The 23,944-nt window shown below is 37.9% G+C and overlaps 4 protein-coding genes across 9 annotated transcripts in view; 3 read left to right on the top strand and 1 right to left on the bottom strand.

Annotated features, from left to right (window-relative positions):
- Window positions 1-23,944, bottom strand: part of MCU (mitochondrial calcium uniporter) — a 474,060-nt gene that overhangs the window by 127,830 nt on the left and 322,286 nt on the right. The window lies entirely within an intron of this gene.
- jv (javelin) overlaps window positions 1-23,944 on the top strand; it is a 257,363-nt gene that overhangs the window by 110,072 nt on the left and 123,347 nt on the right. The gene's annotated exons all lie outside the window — the stretch shown is intronic.
- On the top strand, window positions 10,650-11,138 carry LOC142234460 (larval cuticle protein 65Ag1-like). Its single transcript, XM_075305591.1, has 2 exons — window positions 10,650-10,795; window positions 10,877-11,138. The coding sequence occupies exons 1-2, from the start codon at window positions 10,680-10,682 to the stop codon at window positions 11,073-11,075; spliced, it is 315 nt and encodes a 104-aa protein (XP_075161706.1). The 5' UTR covers window positions 10,650-10,679; the 3' UTR covers window positions 11,076-11,138.
- On the top strand, window positions 21,624-22,049 carry LOC142234155 (larval cuticle protein 65Ag1-like). Its single transcript, XM_075305237.1, has 2 exons — window positions 21,624-21,769; window positions 21,851-22,049. Exons 1-2 carry the CDS (start codon window positions 21,654-21,656, stop codon window positions 22,047-22,049), a joined length of 315 nt encoding a protein of 104 aa, XP_075161352.1. The 5' UTR covers window positions 21,624-21,653.

Here is a 23,944-nt window from a genome sequence, read left to right as displayed (position 1 = left end):
AGAAAGGTTAAATTTCGCAAATTAGCATCTGGAATGAACAACATCAAAGTGGAGAAACATATTGTGGTCCATCGAATCAAACATTGCTTTGTATGGTGGAACTGGATCCAGAAAGTATGTACGACTTCTTCCGAACAAAGAATATGATCCGGGGTATACAACAAAAACCATAAAACATGGTGGATCAAGTATAATGATTAGAGCATGTTTTTTATAGTATGGTGGAGTTTCAATATGTTGAAATACTCCAAAATATTATGCTTCTATATGCAGAGACAAAATACCAGCCGCCTTGCAAAAATATGGTTCCAAGAAAATGACATTGTTGTAATGGACTGACCAGCTCAGTCACCTGATCTCAACCCAATTGAGAATTTATGGTGTGGCGCCAAAAACACGGTTGCTGCAAAAAGGCCAAAGAACAATCATGAACTCCGCGGAGGTCAAATCTGGTGGTCTGTTTATATCAGGGCTATACCTAAATGTGGTTCAATATGGTCTGTTGGCAATACCATCCGACCTACATCAACAACAAGAACTTGTGCCAAATTTCAAGTGAATAAGTGTTAGCGCGATTTCAACAAACGGATGGACGGACGGACATCGCTATAGAGACTCAGTATTTTACCACGACTATATATACTTTATGAGGTCTGAGATTATATTTAGATGTGTAAAAAACGGAATGATAATGCTCGTATGCCCGCATCCTATGGTAGAGGGTATATGGTAAAAAATTGTGATATTTTTTCTGGGTGGGAATCTCGTAAACGCTAAAGTAAAGAAATCAAATGTTCACTGTGAAACTTTTAATTCCCTTGGCGAACATGCCAAAAACCTGTAGTGTCCATGAACATTTGTATCAGAATCAGTGATTTAATATTGTTTAAGTTCAAATGCCGTTTTTTTAGCTTTGTTCAGTCATATAATCATTTCCAAGTGTAATCCCTCCGTTAGGATTTGTCTATGCCTTTTTCTACCTTTCGGTACGAAAATAAGGACATTTTCTAACGTCAAATGTCATCAACCCCCGCCTTTCGGCATCCAAGCTTTTTGTCATTCTTGTTTTTGAGACTCTCTCGCTTCTACGAAGGTAAATATTGTTTGACGAACAATAATTTATTAAATAAAGCCCAAATATTTTGGTTCAACTTCTAAACCAGTGCCTTTTTATTTCTTTTCTACTTTTATGCCACGCATTCATTGGTCCATTCGAGCCGAATATTAATTGGAAAGAATTAATTCGCTCTTTTTATTTCTTCCTCGAAGGCAAAGGCTACGCCACCAACAACAACAAACGATTGACGATCACCATCCTCTACGAGGCATTTTCAATTTATTACACAAATATTTTTATTATTAACAACCAAGGTATGTACTTTCAGTGATAATTAAAAAGTGAGCATATCCTTCGGTGTAAATATAAATAAAACAGAAATAAACACTCGCCTACGGTCGCTTTACAACTCGTATTTTATATCGGTTGTACATTAAATCTCTACGAAAAAAAAAATAAATTATCCGTCGGTCTTTAATACCCGGTTACATTGTCATTAAAGTGTTGAAAAGTGCTTTTAATTCCACTTTGTTTTCGTCCAAATATTCTACGTCAAAGTTGAATTCAATTTCGCTGTATTTCTCCATTTGATTACATTCATATTGTTGTGTTTTTTCTTTTGGTTTTTTGATCTTCGATCGGCATAGAAAAAACAAAAACAATTGCATTGGTTGTAAGCATTGGTTTGCCAATAGGCATCAATAGTAAAGTGTTATACAGTTGCCGTTCAACTTGCTATACACACGTACGCACACAGGTGTTACATCCAACATACGTTCGAACTGCATACACGTTGGTTTAATAGCGTGGGTCGCTTAAGGCGCGAAATTATAAAAATAATTTTTTTGCAAGTTCAATTGAGAAAAGTATTTATTGTTGATTCCTACGGATATCGGTCGTTTACTATTATCGTTCGTGTTACGTGGTAGTGTACCCTACGGTCGGTCGATATAAACAATAAAATAACAGTATTTATTATATATTATATTATCGTAATATTGACATATTTGAGTTTCCACGAAACTTTTTGATTTTTTATATTATTGTTGTTGTTGGACCTTACTGTTTCGTAGTGTGCATCTTACAGTCCGTGCACCCTACAATCGGTCAAGTTGACATTTTACAATTTAAAGTTCACGACTTTTCATTGTCTTGTAATTTTTCCATTTGGTAAGTGATATTCACGATACACTTGCACAAATTTTGTGTATCTACGTACACTGGGAGAAATTTTGAATAATATATACACTGAGAGAAACTCTCGAAATATATAAAATTTTCAATTTTTCCAATAATTCGCCAAGCGAAAATTATTCTTTGTATTCTACGATACACTGAAAATATTTTTTGTATTCACGATACACTTGCAAAAATCTTTTGGTACACAGGGTACACTGGAAAAATATTGTAATATTTTCCAAATAAAGATTTTGCATATATTTCGCCACGCGAAAAAGGGGTTTCATGTATTTACGATACACTTGAAGAAACTTTACGTGTTTTCATACACTTGGAGAAATTTTTCGCCAATTATTACAAAAAGTTAAAATACTTATAATTTACCTTACAGAGCTAATTTTAGCTGGTATTTCCAATACACTGTGAGGAAATTGGTGTATCGACGATACACTGTAAAAAATTGGTTGTACTCCGTACACTGTGAGAAATTTTCTTATCTCATTTTTTGTGTTTTTGTGGTAATTACGTTACCTTGTTCACATTTGTGGTGCTTTCGGTACACTGCGAAAAATATTGTGTGTTGACGATACAACTTTCGCATACACTGAGAGGAATAACTGCGTTTTCATTTGTTCGACGACAAATCGAAGTAGCTTTTTGAACCGATTTATACTCTTTTCTAGAGATTTGGACATCACGTGTCAATTTCTTCGCCCTTTAAGTTTGACAGTACTTTGTCATAATGACTACTACACCACTAACTGCTTTCACAAGAGCAACTGACGCAGTAGTCCGATTTGAAACGAAGTTTCACAGTTTGCGAGACGATGATCTCACCGCCCATAGACTAGAATGTCATGGTTCCGAGGCTAAGTCGTTGTGGGAAAAGGTTAAGGGCTTATTCGACGAATGTCTTGACTTTGTTTCCACACAGAGCAACGCCACCGAGGCAGCCGCTGCTGCTGACGGCAAATATGATGTGGCTTATAATTGTTACTTGAATGTCATGGAGTCAATTCAAGGTAAATTGGATGCACTACGTGCACCATCTAAGCATTCTGCTAAATCGCCTCGGTTGGAGGACCAAACATTACTTTTGAATGTTTCTCCTAGGTCCGATGACTCTCACAGTTCTTCCGTTGGCTCTAGGGGAGACAATAGTTCCTCCCACAGTCTCAATCTGCCGCCTTGTGATATAGATGTTTTTGACGGCGATTTTCTCAATTGGCCGACATTTAGGGATTTCTTCACAGCGGTATACATTAACAATAGCCGACTTAGCGATATTGAGAAATTGTGTCATTTGCTCAAGAAGACCAGTGGTGAAGCTCGCGAGGTTGTTTCGAAATTTCCGCTCACGCATAGAAGCTTCGCTCTTGCGTGGAAGGCACTAAGGGGTACTTATGATAATACCCGCCTATTGGTGAACCACCAACTCAAATTATTATTCGATTTACCGGTCTTGGAGTCTGAGACCAGTTCAGGACTGAAGAAACTACAACGTGGTATCTCGACATGCATTTCGACAATGTCCATCTACGATGTGGCTACTGACGACTGGGATCCCATCCTCGTCTTTTTATGCCTTCAGAGGTTGCCGAAATGTACTGTAACACTTTGGGAACAGAGTATTAAGGACAAGTCTGCTTTGTCTTCTTGGTCAGATCTGGACTTCTTCCTCACGGAAAGAATCCAGACATTGACATGTCTTCGCGATATCCGCGGCATTGACGCCAGGCCTCCGGCCAACAAAAGGATTCGCTCGCATTTCACGAATGCGAAAACGACTCGTTCCCCAACAAGTACGCCTCCTTCCTCCCAATCCTCTCCTGACAGATTATGCGTTCTCTGTCGACGACAGCATCACCTCAGAACGTGTTCTAGGTTTCATAATCTTTCAGTTCTTGAGAGGATGAATATTATTAAGCGCCATCAGTGCTGCATGAATTGTCTGTCCCGCAGACATATTGCAGCTAATTGCCCTAGCGCATATGATTGCGGTAAATGTGGTAGAAGACACCACACTCTTTTGCATAGAGAAACATCGACTGGTCCCGGGACTGCTCCTATCGTTCCCGCACCAGTTTCACGGGATCCCGTACCGGTGTCAGTGGATGCCAATGAACCTTCTACATCGACAGGCATTGTGTCAGGGACGTCGAGTAGACAGGTATTCCACATTTCAAGTAGTGGAAATGTATTATTGGGAACTGCAATGGTGAATATCGTTCACCAGGGTATGACGTACCCTGCTAGGGCCCTAATAGATCCAGCTTCGGAATCCTCCTTCATTACGGAGGGGCTTCGAAACCGGCTGGGACTTGATACGTCTTCGACTTCGGCTAGAGTATCTGGTGTGAATCACACAGTTTCGATCACGTCGAGAAAACTTTGTTCGCTTTTTATTGGTACGCCACTGGATGTGTCGCTCCTACTGGAGTCTGCGGCATTGGTTCTTCCGAGCATTTCCGGCAATCTGCCATCATTTGCTGTAGATCGTGATATTGTGTCTAGTATGCCAAATCTACGTTTGGCTGACCCCAATTTATTTGTTTGTCGTCCTGTTGACCTGCTTTTGGGCGCGGATCTTTATCCGAAAATTGTGTTGGAGGGTACGCGAACGAATATTTTGGGATCATTACTAGCACAAAACACAGTCTTCGGTTGGGTGCTAACAGGTCCCATCCCTTATCTGACTATTTCAGTCTTCACGACTGCAGTGGACCTCCACGAGGAAAACGGTCTTGACGAGACACTTCTCCGATTTTGGGAACTTGAGGAGATTCCCCGACGCCCTCTCTTATCTGCATCAGATAAGTTTTGCGAGGACAATTACAAGAGAACGACTAGACGGGATTCTGAGGGAAGATACATTGTTACACTTCCGCTCAAAACTGATTTCTGTGGACAAATCGATTTAGGAAATTCAAGGACGGGTTGCTTAAGGCAATTTCTTCGAAATGAGGCATCCCTCTTGCGAAAACCACAAATTAAGACTGTATATGACGACGTCATACGAGAATATTTACATTTGGGTCATATGAGGCCAGTTTCGGCTACGCCAACAGACGCCCCAGTTTGTTATCTACCTCATCACCCCGTGATTAACCCCGACAAAAGGACGACTAAGCTTCGAGTGGTTTTCAACGCCTCGAATAAGACGTCTACCGGCAATAGCCTGAATGACATTTTACATGTCGGTCCGTCTCTACAAACTGACTTGGTCCTCCTCATTTTGAGATGGAGGTTGTACAAATTCGTGTACAGTTGCGACATCACACAGATGTATCGCCAAATCCGAGTTGACCCGTCTCAGACCTGTCTGCAGAGAATACTATTTCGGGATTCTCCGCAAGACATTATCCAGGACTATGAGTTACAAACTGTAACGTTTGGAGTAAATTGTGCTCCATTTCTAGCCATACGGACACTGTTGCAATTGGCAGACGACACGGAGAATGACTTTCCTCTTGCTGCGCACATCCTACGGAGGTGCATGTACGTTGACGACGTATTGACGGGCTACCATGATTTGCATACTGCGATTAGGTCTAGGGATCAGCTAATTGCCGCTCTATCTTCTGCCAAGTTTGAGCTGCGAAAGTGGACTGCGAATGATCGTACCATTCTCGAGGGTCTCCCTACGGGCCATTTGATTGATGCTGAGCTTCTCACGTTTGTAGAAGCTAGCAGTTCTAAGCCTCTTGGTATAAGATGGAACGCCCAGCTGGACGTATTCTACTTTGACATGAGTCCGCTCTCGGACAAGTCTCGGTTTACGAAACGCGATACTTTATCTGCCATTGCGAAACTGTTTGATCCACTAGGTTGGTTAGGCCCTATCATAGTTACTGCCAAGGTGGTAATGCAGCAGATCTGGTCTGACAAGATTGGTTGGGATGATGCGCTTCTGTCTACGACAGAACGGGAATGGCGAAGGTTTGTCGAATGTTACCGCGACGTTAATTCGATTCAAATACCGCGTTGGGTTAACTATTCGCCTGATTGTGGCGCAGAATTGCATGTTTTTGCTGATGCCTCAGAGAAGGCATACGCGGGGGTGGTATACATTCGTATTTTGACTCCGAATGGTGATATATGCACTCATCTGCTTTCTTGTAAGACCCGAGTCGCACCGCTTAAGTCTGTGTCTCTGCCCCGATTGGAGTTGTGTGGAGCAGTTTTGGCCTCCGAATTGCTAAAGAGTATCCTCGACGAGATTGATATACAACTACAGGGAATATTTTGTTGGACGGATTCGACGATCGTCCTTTCCTGGCTCGGCAAACCTCCATCTACGTGGACTACGTTTGTTGCCAATCGTGTCAGCAAGATTCAGGATATTACAGGTGGTGAGAATTGGCGTCATGTACGCTCTGAGGAAAATCCCGCTGACTTGGGTAGCCGGGGGGTTACCCCCTCGGAGTTGGCTGGATCCCGACTTTGGTGGCATGGGCCACACTGGCTACGCCAGCATCGGTCTCAGTGGGATATTCGGGACTCCGTCCCCCTTGATACAGATGTTGAGTTGCGCGCTGTCAAGGTTCATACCACATTTTTTTCGAATTATGAGGATGTGTTAGAGAGATTTTCGTCCTTGGACAGGGCTTTACGAGTTCTGTCTTATGTCTTTCGATTTTTACATAGGGCCCATCCTGCCCATAGGGGTCACCACGTTTATCACAGCACGGCTTTGACGAGCTTGGAGCTTAAAAACGTGAGACGACGTCTGGCTATACTGGCTCAAAAGGCTTATTATGCTGAGGAATACGCTTCCTTGTTACGCAAGGAACCTATTGGTCCGAAAAGTTCTTTGTTGCCACTTAATCCATTCTTGGATGAATCAGGCGTGCTTAGGCTCAACGGGCGCTTGGCACGTTCCCCTACACTGGCATATTCAGAGCGTCATCCGATTATTGTACCCTACAATAGTCGGTTTGCTGCTCTTTTGGCCAGGTACGTCCATTTGATATCCATACATGGGGGGAATCAATTGATGCTACGCATTTTGAGGATTGAGTACTGGGTTCCTCGCCTGACTTCTTTGATACGAAAGACCATAAATGGTTGTAAGCGCTGTCTTTTGGACAGGAAGCGGTCTTGCTCCCAGATTATGGCCGCGCTTCCACCAGAGCGTACTACACTTTCTAGACCTTTTGCCACTACTGGTGTGGACTTCGCGGGCCCATTTGAGGTCAAATCCTTTACAGGTCGCGCTTGTAAGGTAACCAAAGGTTATGTTTGCGTATTTGTCTGCTTTTCTACGAAAGCAATTCATTTAGAGGCTACATCTGATTTGTCGACGACATCCTTTTTGGCGGCTTTTTATCGATTTGTCTCCCGCCGTGGTTGTCCCGGAACAATATTTTCCGACAACGGCACCAACTTCGTTGGAGCATCTAGGGAAATTGAGCGGGATTTCAAGGTTGTGCTGCGCGAGAGCCGCGATAAGTTGTGCTCCGCACATTTGTATCAACAGTTGTCTTGGCAATTCATTCCGGCGGGAGCTCCACATATGGGCGGTCTCTGGGAGGCCGCAGTAAAGAGCTTTAAGCTTCATTTTCGAAAGCACGCCAATGGCTTCAAATACACGTTTGAAGAACTTTCTACCATTCTGGCTAGAATTGAGGCCTGCCTTAATTCTCGTCCACTTTGTCCGGTGAATGATAGTCCGCATGATATAGTGGCTCTCACGCCAGGTCATTTCTTGGTTGGATCGTCGATCCTCGCTCCTCCGGAGCCCGTTATTGATGAATCGCCTTTGCATATTGTTAACAGATACAGAAAGATGAAAGCTCTAACTCAACAGTTCTGTTTACGGTGGAAAGACGAGTATCTGAAGAGCTTGCATAAACGCTACAAATGGCAATTTCCTCAACGGGATATGCAGAAGGACGATTTAGTTGTCATTCGACATGAGCAATTACCCCCCACTTCGTGGAAGTTAGGTCGTATTGTTGATATCCATCCGGGTACTGACGGTCGAGTCCGCGTCGCGGATGTTAAAACCGAAAATGGCGTTATACGGCGTCCCGTAGTTAAACTTGTGCCTCTTACGGAGGTAAAATAAGTTCATTTTGCGTTGTACTCGCGTCCTCACTGGATTTTGCTTGCGTGAAAATCTTAGGTTTGATGGCCGCGTTTCGAATCGCTATAGGACGGAAAGTTGTAAGGCGACCTACGGTTTCTTGTCATTCTGACCATTTTGTTAATTTGATTTTCCGTTCCGTCATCGAAATCTTTCTATATTTTCATAGATGGAAAACATAGCAAAGATGGCCGCTACCCTTCCTGATTTTGAGGACGACGTCCCCATGTCTGATGAGGAACGGGAAATCGATCCAACCATCGCACCTCTGGCCGATGTATCCACCATCAGCACGACTGCTGATCCTGCCACTCTGGCCGATCTTTCCACCAATAAAAATCCGTTGACGACGGCTCCTGGAGTTCCTCCAGGAGAATTATCTGTGGCTTCGCCACCCCTTTCGGCACCAGTTCGAAAGAACCAGGGTTCGAATATTCAACGTGGCAGAAGAGAATGTGTCATATGCAAGGCAAAGCATCACTTACGTGATTGCAAAGAGTTCAGGGCGATGCGCATTGAACGAAGGCTGCGTACCGTAGCGCTTCATAAATGTTGTGGTAATTGCCTTGACGCCACACACTTTGTTCGTGACTGTCCCAGTCCACACAGGTGTAAGCACTGTAACGGTGACCATCACACCATGCTGCATAATCATGCAAAGAATAGCGCTGATCGGTCCCGCCCTGCTACAAAGTCTGCTCCCAGACAAAAATCCGGAGTTCCTCCAAAACCTGGTAGATCCTCTACTCGTCCGCATATTACGTCTGACCCGTCTGTCCGATCTTATCAGCCGTCAACTTCATCAGCTCCCCGACACGTAATTGCGATTCAGCCCGTTGCTACGCTCGGGCCGACAATGGTCATTCAGCTAGAGTTGAATGATCGGCGAGTTCCTGTCCGGGCGCTTTTGGACCCTTGCGCAGGTCTTAGTTTAATTTGTCGGTCATTGGCCGAGGAACTTCGGCTAAGTCTTGTAGCAGTGGGTTCAGAAGTGTTCTGTCAGGTCTCAGTCGCATCATCACATGACCCATCGCAACGATTAGGGGTATCGGCAAGAATTGTGGATTTGACCCACATAACTTCTCCTTCGGAGTCCGTGAATCCTGCCCTAAAGGATCACTTTGCCGGGCTACAGTTAGCTGACCCGCATTTTTATCAAGCTTCACATGTAGCGATTGTCCTTGGTCCAGAGGTCTACCACAAAATAATGAGGCCACAAACATATTCTAGCCCGGGTTTCCCATGGGCCCAACTCACAATGTTTGGGTGGGTTATTTCGGGTCCATGCAACATATAATTGGGTGTAAGACAATCTTCCATTGTCTTCCGACTTAACGAGTCCTCGACACCCGGCTCTACCGAGTCAAATTTATTTAAAATTTTGATGACAACGATCGGGCTTAACGAGTCCATTTACGATCGCGTGCTTGACGAGCACATTTGCAAATATGAATTTGTGTTTTGGAAAAAAAATGAACGAATTGGAAACCATAACAAGAGAAAAAAAGAATTGAACTAAAATAAAATGCTCTTTTTTTTGTAAACTGAAATGTACATCCTGTATACTTTCATTATGTAACATGTAAATATTATTTAACTTATTTTTAAATTTTGCAACATGGCTGGATGTTGCAAGGCGGGCGGCAATGTTTAAGTTCAAATGCCGTTTTTTTAGCTTTGTTCAGTCATATAATCATTTCCAAGTGTAATCCCTCCGTTAGGATTTGTCTATGCCTTTTTCTACCTTTCGGTACGAAAATAAGGACATTTTCTAACGTCAAATGTCATCAACCCCCGCCTTTCGGCATCCAAGCTTTTTGTCATTCTTGTTTTTGAGACTCTCTCGCTTCTACGAAGGTAAATATTGTTTGACGAACAATAATTTATTAAATAAAGCCCAAATATTTTGGTTCAACTTCTAAACCAGTGCCTTTTTATTTCTTTTCTACTTTTATGCCACGCATTCAAATATAATACAACATTTCATATGGGTTTGATAGTAAGACGACACGTTCTAAATGAATATGTAATTAAACAAAAAAAAAAAAAAAAAAAACAACTCAAAAAATTCTTGTATTGGATTTTGTTTTCACTAAATTTAGCTTATCCAGCTTTTGCTTTATTTGAGATATAGCACGATTCAAATTCAAATGTTAAACCATAAATGGAATACAGAAGATGTTTCCCTTAATATATGTATAGGCCATATCGATACCAGTTTTTTGTAGAGTTTGTTATACAAAACATCTTTGGTGACAAATAGGCCTATAAAAGACGAAAGATGGTCAGGGTAAATATCAAATTGTGTTTGACCATTGACTTAGTCGTAACAGACCAACAACAAAACCTATCAACATGAAATTCATCGTTCTATTCGCTGCTCTTTTCGCCGTTGCCTTGGCTGCTCCTCGTCCTGATGCTGAAATCGTCAGAAGCGAATCTGAAGTTGGTCCTGAATCTTACAATTATGCGTAAATATTCTCTTACTGAAGCTGATCCCTCATGTGGACTAACCATTGCTAATGAACACCTAAACTTTTTCCATTTTACAGTTACGAGACCAGTGATGGCACCAAGGGTCAAGAACAAGGTCAATTGAAAAATGCTGGTTCTGAAAATGAAGCCATCTCTGTCACTGGCGAATACTCCTTTGTCGGTGATGATGGTCAAACCTACACTGTTACATATATCGCCGATGAGAACGGTTTCCAACCCCAAGGTGCCCATTTGCCCGTTGCCCCAGAAGCCTAAGATGTTCCAGCATTCTCTAGTTGTTTAGTAATAAAGTTGTTTATGTGTGAAACAGAAAATCAATGGAATTGCCTTTTTGTTCTCTTGTTAAAATGCTTTTAAGAAATATTTACACACGTGACGTGTACTGTGTTGAGGAAATAGATTTACGTAGAAGGATATAACGGCGCTGAGTTCAGCGGTTCATAGATTTGAATACTCAGACCCTAACGTAGGGAATCTTTAACTTTTTAAAGAAAAGTAAGATCTACAACGTTACAGGTCAATTTCATGATTGCATTTTTGCTTATCAAGAAGTAAAACTAAAACCTCAGAACACAAATCCATTTTTAAGTTGATGCTAAATTTAACAGGTGCTACAAAAGTGGACTTATTCAAACCCTCGACATCAAGGTTCAGGCTGGTCTCAAAGACAATTTAATCTTATGGCGTTGACACTTACATAAAAAAGTTTGTCAGCGGGGGATTATCCACTCTCAGTAATGCTGGTGACATCCCTGAGTGTTTCAAAGCGCCTCTAAGTGAAACGCCTTTCGAACTCGGCTATAAAAAGTACTTCCCTTATCATTGAGTCAGACATCGAGTCTGGCAGCACTCACTAATAAAAGAGAGGTTCACCACAGTCGTATCACAATGAACTAAATAGTCTATCTGAGCCTGAAATATCGGGCTGCCAGAATACCTAACCTAGCCTATAGCGCTGTCAGACCAGAAATCAATGGACCGGATTTATGCTGATTGGTATAATTTGGGATGAAACTGTATTGGAATTTGTGGAGAGGAAGGACATTGCATCTAGACGAACAGTTGCAATATCTCCAAACATTCCTAGCCGTATATCTGTATTAAATGGTAGCTTGGCCGTTTGTATGAGATAGATGTAGATGGTCCACTAGAGTTTCGGAGGACAGGCACACCCACAAGAACTGAAACCGTCTTAATCCAACTCTCTGACTTATTAGTGTAGCAGCATTAAGAAAGGTATTAGGGCGTGTGAATTAGACTACTGAACCATAGCTGTTTTAGAAGAAGTGTTCAACTAGGCTGGTCTCGAAACAACAACATGATAGCTCATAGGGCAGGTCTAATTCACTAACAGTGCCTGCCCATAAATCCACAATAGGCAGTCTGCAGAAAGAGCGAAGGAAACTGGTCTAGGAGTAAATATATAAAAAAAGAATTAATTAAGTAATGCAACAGATGTTCGATTCAAACAATTATTGAAGAAGAGCTAGAAACACCCACTGTGACTAGAATTTTTGGTATACGGGGACCAATATGGGAATTCATACCGAAGCTATGTCTGTAATCACTCTAGAGAAAGGCTTGTTCGTTTTCGTTTAAATCGGGTAATGGGGGTATATTACCTTTTTCATTCCGTTTATAACACATCGCAATATTACTCTAAGACCCCATAAAGTATACATATATTCTGGGTCGTGGTGAAATTCTGAGTCGATCTAAGCATGACCGTCCGTCCGCCCGTCTGTTCAAATCACGCAAACTTACGAACGAAACAAGCTATCTTGTTTAACTTGGCACATGTAGTTGTTATTGATGTAGGTAGGATGGACCACATGAACGGACCCCCATATTTGGCTTGCGGAGCCTCTAAAAGCATTTTTCATTCGATCTGGCTGAAATTTGGTACACGCAAAAAATAATTCTTTCCTCCCAAACAAAATTTTAGACAAACAAAGTTCGTTTCTCATTTGCTTTTGGTTGATAGGAAGTGTATTTGGAAGAAAAGTATATACTTTTTGTGATAAACGTTTATTCTTTTCCAGGATGTAAAAACAATTTCATAAAGACTAACTAAAAAATTTTTTTTCCTGGCTAATTGCATTTTCCCTCACATCTTTCTCACTTTCACGAAGTTTTTTAGTTCTTAGCACCTTTTTCTGTAATACAAACAATGTAGAAGAAATTATACGATTTTATAAATTTTTAATTTTTTTTTACCTTTCGCCTGGACGGAGAATCGAACCGCGGACCATGCACTTTGTAAGCCAACACACTAACCACTGAGCTATGTACCTGTTATGGTCATCAATAGATAATTATCCATATAAGTTATATTTATACAGCATAGCTTGCGGCGCACACGAACCGAATAAACAAAGTTTATTTAACAGAAACAAACATTTAGTTTGGCACCGTGGAGCAGTGGTTGCTACGTCCGACTTGCATGCCAAGGGTCGTGGGTTCGATCCCTGCTTCGACCAAGGTTTTTTTGTTTTTTTTTTTTACATATATTCCAGATATGTTCGGAAGATTCCGAAAAAATGTTCCACATTACATTGTACTATATTAAATTTTGAACTGTAAAATGTGTCTTATTAAAGACTTAAAGTCAGAAAAGAACAGTGTGTGATATAAACGAAATGGTCTGTGTTGTTGTTTCAAAAAAAAAAAAACTTTTTTATTGAAAAAATAACAATTTTGTAACAAACGAATTTTTTGGTGATAAAAGTTTAAAATTTTCGAAGCAATTCATAAAACTCTAACAAAAGAAAAACGTTTTCGGTACACGTTTTCCAAACGTTTTTTTTTTTCTTTGCGTGTACATGGTATTAGTATCTGGTCTCCAAGAACTAAGCAAAAATTGGTCCACGTCGGTCCATAACTACATTTAGCACCCATATCAACCGATCCCTAGGTTAGGTTAGGTTAGGTGGCAGCCCGATGTATCAGGCTCACTTAGATTCAGTCCATTGTGATACCACATTAGTGAACTTCTCTCTTATCACTAAGTGCTGCCCGATTCCATGTTAAGCTCAATGACAAGGGACTTCCTTTTTATAGCCGAATCGGAACGGCGTTCCACATTGCAGTGAAACCACTTAGAGAAGTTTTGAAACCCTCAGAAATGTCACCAGCATTACTGAGGTGGGATAATCCACCGCTGAAAAACTTTTTGGTGTTCAGTCGAAGCAGGAATCGAACCCACGACCTTGTGTATGCAAAGCGAGCATGCTAACCATTGCACCACGGTGGCTCCCGATCCCTAGATTTAGCTTGCGGAGCCTTAAATCGAAGCAAATTTCATTCGATCCGGCTGAAATTTGGTACATGGTGTTAGTATATGGTCTCTAACAACCATGCAAAAATTGGTCCATATCGGTCCATAACTACATTTAGCCCCCATATCAACCGATCCCTAGATTTAGCTTGCGGAGCCTCAAAAAGAAGCAAATTTCATCCGATCCGGCTGAAATTTGGTACGTGGTGTTAGTATATGGTCTTTAACAACCATGCCAGAATTGGTCCATATCGGTCCATAATTATATATAGTCCCCATATAAACCAATACCCACATTTGACCGATCCGGTTGAAATTTGGTACATTGCGCTAGTATATGACCGATAACAACCATGCCAAAATGGGTCCGTATCGATCTATAGTTATATATAGCCCCCAGATAAACCAATTCCCAATCACAGAAAAATCACGATTGCCACTCGTGCCAAAAATAATCTACCAAAATATTATTGCCATAGAAAATTTTGTTAAAATTTTATATTTCTATAGAAAATTTTGTAAAAATTTTATTTCTATAGAAAATTTTGTAAAAATTTTATTTCTATAGAAAATTTTTGTCAAAATGTTATTTCTATAGAAAATTGTGTCAACATTTTATTTTTTTAGGAAATTTTGTCAAAATATAATTTCTACAGAAAATTTTGTCAAAAATTTATTTCTATAGAAAATTTAGTCAATATTTTATTTCTATACAAAATTTTATCAGAATTTTATTTCTATACAAAATTTTATAGGAATTTTATTTCTGTAGAAAATTTTGTCAAAATTTTATTTCTTTAGGAAATTTTGTCAAAATATAATTTCTATAGAAAATGTTGTCAAAATTTTATTTCTATAGAAAATGTTGTCAAAATTTTGTTTCTATAGAAAATATTGTCAAAATTTTATATTTCTATAGAAAATTTTGTCAACATTTTATTTCTTTAGGAAATTTTGTCAAAATATAATTTGTATAGAAAATTTTGTCAAAATTTATTTCTATAGTAATTTTTTTTTTCAAAATTTTATATTTCTATAGAAAATTTTGTGAATATTTTATTTCTATAGAAAGTTTTTTATTTGTAAAGACATTTTTGTGAACATTTTATTTCTATAGAAAATTGTGTCAACATTTTATTTCTGTAGAAAATTTTGTCAAAATGTTATTTCTATAGAAAATTTATGAAGCACCTCTTAGTTGGAGAGGAATATTTTGCAAAATCTTCCATAACATCGAGAATTGTACCAATCTACCAAACAGTAAAAAATCTGTCATTTTTGGTAGACTCGTGTTCATAATTGTATATAGCCCCCATATAAAGCGACCCCCATATTTCAATTCTGGTTCTATAATTACCGCACAAAAGTTCATATCGGTTCGTAATTATTTCTTCCCTATAACATATATACCGGTCAAGAACTGAATATATACGTATTTAATCTGAAACTCTATGTTTTCAAGTATCACCAATTTTGTCTAACTGTCAACATGGCTTTAGAAAATCTAGATCAACTGTGACTAACCTAATGGAGTTTACTTCATTTATAAATGATGGATTCAAAGAACGCAAACAAACTGATGTTGTTTATACTGACTTTATAAACAACATCATAAGCTTTTACTACGGAAATTGGAGTTTATGGGTTTCAGTGATATGTATTTAAAATGGCTTCGCTCTTACTTGACTGGTAGAACACAGAAAGTTAAATTTCGTGATACGCTTTCTAGAGACATTACTGTATATTCAGGAGTGCCGCAGGGAAGTCACATTGGACCGATTCTTTTCAACCTGTTTATAAATGATTTACCAGAATCAATATTTCGGTGCAACGTCTTAATGTACGCAGATGATGTTAAAATTTTTCATTCTTTTAACGATCATACTGGTCAAACTATTTTACAAGAAGATCTAGACAGATTATTTCAGTGGTGCAAGGTGAATCTGATGGAGCTGAACATATCGAAATGTAAACATATGTCATTTTTCAGAATAAAACTGTTGCACTCATGCTATGTCTTGAACGATCGTGAACTTGAATCTGTTAATTCTATTCTAGACCTTGGAGTCATATTGGACCCACGATTGGATTTTCGACCACATATCTCCTTAACCATTAACAAAGCATATGGAACTCTTGGCTTCATCAAAAGGTGGAGCAAGGAGTTCTCTGATCCGGTTGTAACAAAATTGTTATATATTTCGTTTGTGCGCTGTATACTTGAATATGCATCTGTAATTTGGGACCCTGTTTATGCGATACACTCCAATTCAATAGAATCGGTTCAGAAACAATTTCTTTTGTTCTGTCTTCGCAGATATGGGTGGAAATCTAGTAACCTTCCCAGTTATGAATACAGGCTGAATATAATCAAACTCCCAACTTTAAAGAGTCGCCGTATAATGCTAAATATTAGCTTCTTGTCTAATGTTATTCACGGACGAACGGATTGTGTCTATATTTTGAATCGTATCCTTGTGAATGTTCCTCTGAGGCCGTCACGACCTCAGCTGCTCAAAATCCCTTGTTCTAGGTCAAATTATGAGAATAATAACCCAATACTTCGTCTGTTCTCCCAATTCAATAAGTATTTCTTCTTACTGGACCTATCTGAAGATCATACCACACTTAAGCGTAAAATAATACTATTTTTAAATGCATAATGTTATTTGTAAATATGTATTTATAGAATTAGTCTGTAAGGATTATTTAATCTATAGACTTAATAATACAAAAAAAAAATCGACCTTTCTTTTGTCGCATGGACTAACTTACAATTTAGAAGATGATGTTAAGAAGTTTTAACATGCCTTGCCATCGGCCGCAACCCAAGTAATTCAATTGTGGATGACCGTCTTTAGTAGAAGTTTCTACGCAATCCATGGTGGAGGGTACATAAGATTCGGCCAGTCGTATTGGGTATCCTAACATAAAAAAAAAAAATTGTTTGGCTAAGGTTCATGGCTTTACTAATTCAGAAAAATTCTTCAAAATTAGTGAAATCTTTACATTTGTTGAATTTTTTATCTTGACTACAAAGCCAAAAAAAGCGTTCAATAGGAGATGTGTTTCAATACATTATTTTAAAGAGGCTTTTGGTTTGAAACATAGTATAATTTCTACATGAAGAAATAAACTGAAATAACAAATAAATTAAAATTTGTTTCCAAGACTCAAGTACGCAACAACAAAAATTTAAAAGTGAATTATGCCCTAAAGGTACACTGTTAAAAAAATATGTTTTTCATAAGTTCCGATATAAACAAAATGTGTTTCGAGCACAATTTTAAAACACAATATATTTAAGTGCAAACATGTAATGTTCCTAAACTAACACTAAATGTTTGGGACATCTATGTTAATATGTTAGAACATATTATGTTTGGGGCATGAATGTTTCATAAAAATCATATGTGTGAATGCAAACATATATAAATTTACAAATTTCGACTAAACATACATATGTTGTGATATTTTATTCAAAGCGACAGAGAGAGTATAGAGAAAGAAATAGAGATGGAAACCGGGAGAGTTGACGAAAGATATCAACATGACACACTGAAAGAATCAAAAGAGAACAATTTCTGTGAAACCGCTTGCATGTTGTTTCGGAAAACTGTTTTATGATAAGGCCACAAATTTGATATGCTCAAGTCTAAATATTATTTTATTTGAATAAAGAGAATAGACATTCGGAACCAAGAGAATAGACATTTGAAAAACAAACAGTATACGTTTTCGCCTTGAGAGCAGCATTTTATGTATGTGTGGACATGTGTTTTGTTTATCATTTTGGCATTATGGGCACAATTTTTTTCTTGGTTCGTTAAAAGAAATCAGTGGTCTTCATAAAAATAACAAAAAGGGCACTATACTCTTTTTAGAGTTGGGACAGTAAAATGAAATAAGGAGGAAATATTGAAAAATTACACAGTAAAATGTATAAAAACAAAGTTTAGTTCCTCTTTATTAATAAGTAGTCCACGAGGAGTTGACGGACACCTTCAAATATAAAAGCGGGCATTAAGTTCGAGTTTTGCAGCTAAAACAATTTAAAAAGATTATTTTCTTTAAAATGAATTATTAAAGAAAAATAAAAGGCATTTTAGAGCGATGGTGTTAAATGCTAGTAAAAAACTGTTCACGCCTAAATAAATTTATGTTTATATTATAAAATTATTTATGTATGTTTTTACTCGACTCCACGTCCTTCTCTTGTTAGAGTTTTTGAATTCCTTCCAAATTTTAAAGTTTTGTACCAAAAACAGTTTTTTGTTACAAAATTGTTATTTTTGCAATAAAAAAATAATATTTTTCCAAAAATCAGCCAATTTCGTTTACATCAAGCACTGTTACTGACTATAAATCTTTAATAACCCACATTTCGAAGTTTCATTATAAAAATTTAATATAGTATAAATATAAATGTGTAAATTAAAAAAAAAAATGTTCGGTCGGACCAGGGATTGAACCCACGACCCTTTGCATGCAAGGCAGACATGCTTACCACTGCTCCACGTGGCAAACAAATGTATGTTTCTGTTAAATAATGTTATGTTTGCATGGGCTCGTGGGCGCTGCAAACTATGCTATATAAATGTAACTTATAACGATAATTATCTGCTGGTGACCATAACAGCCACGTAGCCCAGTGGATAGTGTGTTGGTTTACAAACAGTATGGTCCTCGGTTCGATTCTCCGTGCAGGCGAAAGGTAAAATTTAAAAAATTTATAAAAGTGAATAATTTCTTCAACATTATTTGTATTACAGAAAAAGGTGCCAAGAACTAAAAATTACGATAATGTCAGGGACAATCGTCTTTGGAAAAAACTCTTCCAAGCATATAATATTTTTGGGCTCAAAATGCTTCCAAACATATAATATGTTCACATAAAACAAACATATTAATGTTTCGGCAGTATCCAATAATATATGTGCTTCCTGCAAAATATGTTTGGAACATATGTTAAAGAAGCGATTTTTTTTGAGGGTGTAAAAGTCGAAAAAGTTTTCAATGAAGTCGTATTGTCCTTACAATTAAGTGATTTGGCATAAAAATGGTTATCATAACATGAAAGTAAAAATGTTCTGGCTAAGGTCAACTTGACTTTTTGTTGTCTTTTTGCATCTTGACTACAAAGGAAAAAATCGATCAAAAATGGGACATATTTTCCAACACTTTAGTTTAAAGACGTTTTTTACTTGAAACATAGCATAATTTCTACTGGAAGTCGAGTCTTCATTTGAAAAATAAAGTTGTCGTTAACTCGTTTTTAAAGGACTTTGCAAGCATAGGAAGAAAAAAGCTGAAAAACGAAAAATTAAAATTTGCTTCCTAGAGTCAAGTACACAAAACCCAAGCTTTTTTTCAGTGTTAGTACAAATAAAAACGTATTTTCGTTTGTCTAAAATTTCGTTCAGGAAGAAGGCATGCTAACCATTGCTCCACGGTGGCCAACTAAAGGTATGTTTCTGTCAAATAAACTTTCTTTAAATCGGCTCGTGGGCGCCCTCCGTTAAAGCCGCATGTCCTTCAACTAAGGAACATTTTCCTTAAAGTAAAGAAACAGATTTTTGAAAGAAATCGTCTTTAAAATAACTGAAATATTGAATCTTTAGATTTAAGATAAAAACGTTTCAATTATAGTCTAAGACTTATTTTGAGAATTTCGCATCTTTGGTTTAAAGTCTTTTTGGAGTTAAGAAAACATTTTTTATTTTGAAGTATCGGTTATAATTTGGATTTTTAAACTGGCAGTTGCTTTATTAATATACCGCGAAAAGATAATCAAATTTCGATAAATGCGATCTGTATAGTAATTTTAATTTGTTAATTGTTTTTTTTTTATCTCAAATTTAAAGCCAGAAAGGTCGCTAAAAATTCCTATTAAAGAGCCGTATATTTGGCTCGGAATCAATAACAAAATCCTTAAGAGAAGGTCAAAATCTTTGGATCCAAGTAAACTGTAATTCAATACACGCAAAAAAATAATTCTTTCCTCCCAAACGAAATTTTAGACAAACAAAGTTCGTTTCTCATTTGCTTTTCGCTGTAAGGAAGTGTATTTGGAAGAAAAGTATATACTTTTTGTGATAAACGTTTATTCTTTTCCAGGATGTAAAAACAATTTCATAAAGACTAACTCAAAAAAAAAATTTTTTCTGGCTAATTGCATTTTCCCTCACATCTTTCTCACTTCCACGAAGATTTTTAGTTCTTAGCACCTTTTTCTGTAATACAAACAATGTAGAAGAAATTATACGATTTTATAAATTTTTAAAATTTTTTTACCTTTCGCCTGGACGGAGAATCGAACCGCGGACCATGCACTTTGTAAGCCAACACACTAACCACTGAGCTATGTACCTGTTATGGGCATCAATAGATAAATATCCATATAAGTTATATTTATATAGCATAGCTTGCGGCGCCCACGAACCGAATAAACAAAGTTTATTTAACAGAAACAAACATTTAGTTTGGCACCGTGGAGCAGTGGTTGCTACGTCTGACTCTCATGCCAGTGGTCGTGAGTTCGATCCCTGCTTCGACCAAAGTTTTTTTTTTTTTTTTTTTTTTTTACATACATTCTACATATGTTCCGAAGATTCCGAAAAAAATGTTCAACATTACATTGTACTATATTAAATTTTGAACTGTAAAATGTGTTTTATTAAAGACCAAAAGTCAGAAAAGAACAGTGTTTGATATAAACGAAATGGACTCTGTTGTTGTTTCAAAAATAACTTTTTTTATTGAAAAAATAAAAACTTTGTAACAAACGAATTTTTTTGGTGATAAAAGTTTAAAATTTTCGAAGCAATTCAAAAAACTCTAACAAAAGAAACACGTTTTCGGTACACGTTTTCCAAACGTTTTTTTCTTTGCGTGTAAATAAATCTTTTTCTTTGTTAACATTTTTGTATAAATTTTATGATATATACACATTAATTCTATTCCAACATAGTACCCACCTTTGCGGTGAAATCATGTAGAAAAGCTTGTCAACACTTAGAAAAACTTTTAAGGTGGCACGCTCGCTCTCATTCATTGCATTCCTTCATTCATGGTGGCTATCTAAATTAAGTATTTTTCTTTTCTGATTTAATTTCACAACAATCGTATCTTGTGATTGAATCTTAATGCTTTGGGTAGTTTCTGATCTTTTTTCTGTTCAGATTTGCTATCTATTCCTATGATCATCACAAATGCTTGGGCTCAGAAACCAAGAGTAATTTTGGTAATGTATTCTTGGAAAATTGAATTTTTATTTCCGTATTGGTATAGAAGTCAATCTTCGGGCCCTTTGCCACTGACTACCAATGCCCTTAAAAGTCTCTTCATCATTTAAATAAGATTCAAATTTATATTACAGAGGCCACATAGATACTAGTTTATCACAGAGCAGGTATTTTCATATTCCAAAACAAAAAACGATCGCATAGCCAGAGTATAAAAAACGGTAGGTGACATAGCTTGACATCAAACTTTTGCCATCCATTGCAACGATCAGTTCACCCCATTCTCGTTCAAATTCAAATAAATCAATCAACATGAAATTCATCATTCTATTCGCTGCTCTTTTCGCCGTTGCCTTGGCTGCTCCCCGTCCCGATGCTGAAATCGTCAGAAGCGAATCTGAAGTTGGTCCTGAATCTTACAATTATGCGTAAATATTTTCTTTCTGAAGCTGATCCCTCATGTGGACTAACCATTGCTAATGAACACCTAAACCTTTTCCATTCTACAGTTACGAAACCAGTGATGGCACCAAGGGTCAAGAACAAGGTCAATTGAAAAATGCTGGTTCTGAAAACGAAGCCATCTCTGTCACTGGCGAATACTCTTTTGTCGGTGATGATGGTCAAACCTACACTGTTACCTATATCGCCGATGAGAACGGTTTCCAACCCCAAGGTGCCCATTTGCCCGTTGCCCCTGAAGTTTAAGATTTTCCAGAAGTAATCAGTATTTCTTTAGCAATAAAAAAATCGTTATATGTTTTAACACTCAAAATCTAAATGTGGTTTAAAATCTAATATTAAGACAAAACAAGTATATACGGGCGTAAGTTCGGCCAGGCCGAAGCTTATGTACCCTCCACCATGGATTGCATAGAAACTTCTACTGAAGACTGTCATCCACAATCGAATTACTTGCGGTAACACTTGCCGGTGGGGCAAGGTATCTTAAAACTTTCTAACACCGTAATATATACCTCATAGTCCATACGTGGTATATATTAAATTAAAAAAGGCCGATTAAATACGTATATAATTAAGTTTAAAGTTTCTATAGAAATAAAATTTTGACATAATAAAATTTTGACAACATTTTCTATAGAAGTAAAATTTGAAAAAAAAATTCTATAGAAATAAAATTTGGATAAAATTTTCTATAGAAATAAAATTCTGACAAAATTTTCTATAGAAATAAAATTTTGACAAAATAAAATTTTGACAAAATGTTCTATAGAAATAAAAAATTTGACAAAATTTTCTATAGAAATAAAATTTTGACAAAATTTTCTATAGAAATAACATTTTGACAATTTTTTCTATAAAAATTAAATTTTTGTAGATTATTTTTGGCTCGAGTGGCAACCATGATTATGAACCGATAAGGACCAATTTTTGTGTGATTGGGGATCGCCTATATATACTATAGACCGAAAATCTGGGGATCGATTTATATGGGGGCTATATATAATTATGGACCGATGTGGTCAAATTTTTGCATGGTTGTTAGAGACGATATACTAACACCATGTACCAAATATCAGCCCGATCGGATGAAATTTGCTTCTCTTAGAGGCTCCGCAAGCCAAATCGGGGGATCGGTTTATATGGGGGCTATATATAATTATGGACCGATGTGGACCAATTTTTGCATGGTTGTTGGAGATCATATACTAACACCGTGTACCAAATTTCAGCCGGATCGGATGAAATTTGCTTCTCTTAGAGGCTCCGCAAGCCAAATCGGGGGATCGGTTTATATGGGGGCTATATATAATTATGGACCGATATGGACCAATTTTCGCATGGTTGTTAGAGACCATATACTAACACCATGGACTCTGTGTTCCTCAACTCGAAAACGGCCATCGACTGCCGCAAATCTCTCAATGAGATGGCTGAGCAGTACAATATTCACCTAATATGGGTGCCTGGCCATAGGAACATACCGGGGAACAGCGAAGCGGATGAGTTGGCAAGGCTAGGGACTACCTTACATATTCCAGGGGAACTGGAATTTGTTGGTATGCCCCTAGCTACCTGCAAGCTCATGCTGCGTGAGAAGGCTGTTATGATGGCAAATGTTCGATGGGAGAATTGCAAGGGTTGTAACGACACCAAGCAAATATGGCCCCATTTCAACTTAAACCGCACACTAGATATGCTAATGTTCTCGAGACGTCAGATATCACTCCTGATATCTGCTATAACGGGTCGCTGCCTGATAGGAGATTTTGCAAAAACTATTGGCGCGAAGTATAATGACTATTGTATGAGCTGTCATGATGCGGAGGAAAAAGAATCAATTAAACACCTCTTGTGTGAGTGTCCTGCATTTTGTGTAAAGCGCAAGAAACTTTTAGGAGCATATAGCTTCAGATTACTGGCGGATCTGGAAAACGTTAACTTAAGCAGTATGCTAATGTTTTTTGGAACAATCTGGTTGGTTCAACAAAGAAAAATAATCAAGAAGGTTCAGCGGTTAAAACTAGAAGTGCCCATATGCAATAGGTACTTTTAGTTAATGTGGTATCACAATGGACTGAATAGTCTAAGTGAGCCTGAATCTTAATCGGGCTGCCACTTTAACCTAACCTAACCTAACC

The sequence above is a fragment of the Haematobia irritans genome, chromosome 4, assembly GCF_050003625.1.
Source record: "Haematobia irritans isolate KBUSLIRL chromosome 4, ASM5000362v1, whole genome shotgun sequence".
Taxonomy (NCBI): Eukaryota; Metazoa; Arthropoda; class Insecta; order Diptera; family Muscidae; genus Haematobia; species Haematobia irritans.
Note: the sequence above shows the minus strand (reverse complement) of the source record. Positions and strands in the feature narration are given on the sequence as shown.

Excerpts from the sequence above, each read along its gene's own strand:
- LOC142234460 (XM_075305591.1), top strand. The coding sequence starts at position 10,680 with ATGAAATTCATCGTTCTATTCGCTGCTCTTTTCGCCGTTGCCTTGGCT. Across the intron at positions 10,796-10,876 it reads CCTGAATCTTACAATTATGC|TTACGAGACCAGTGATGGCA; the intron begins GTAAATATTCTC and ends TCCATTTTACAG.
- LOC142234155 (XM_075305237.1), top strand. The coding sequence starts at position 21,654 with ATGAAATTCATCATTCTATTCGCTGCTCTTTTCGCCGTTGCCTTGGCT. Across the intron at positions 21,770-21,850 it reads CCTGAATCTTACAATTATGC|TTACGAAACCAGTGATGGCA; the intron begins GTAAATATTTTC and ends TCCATTCTACAG.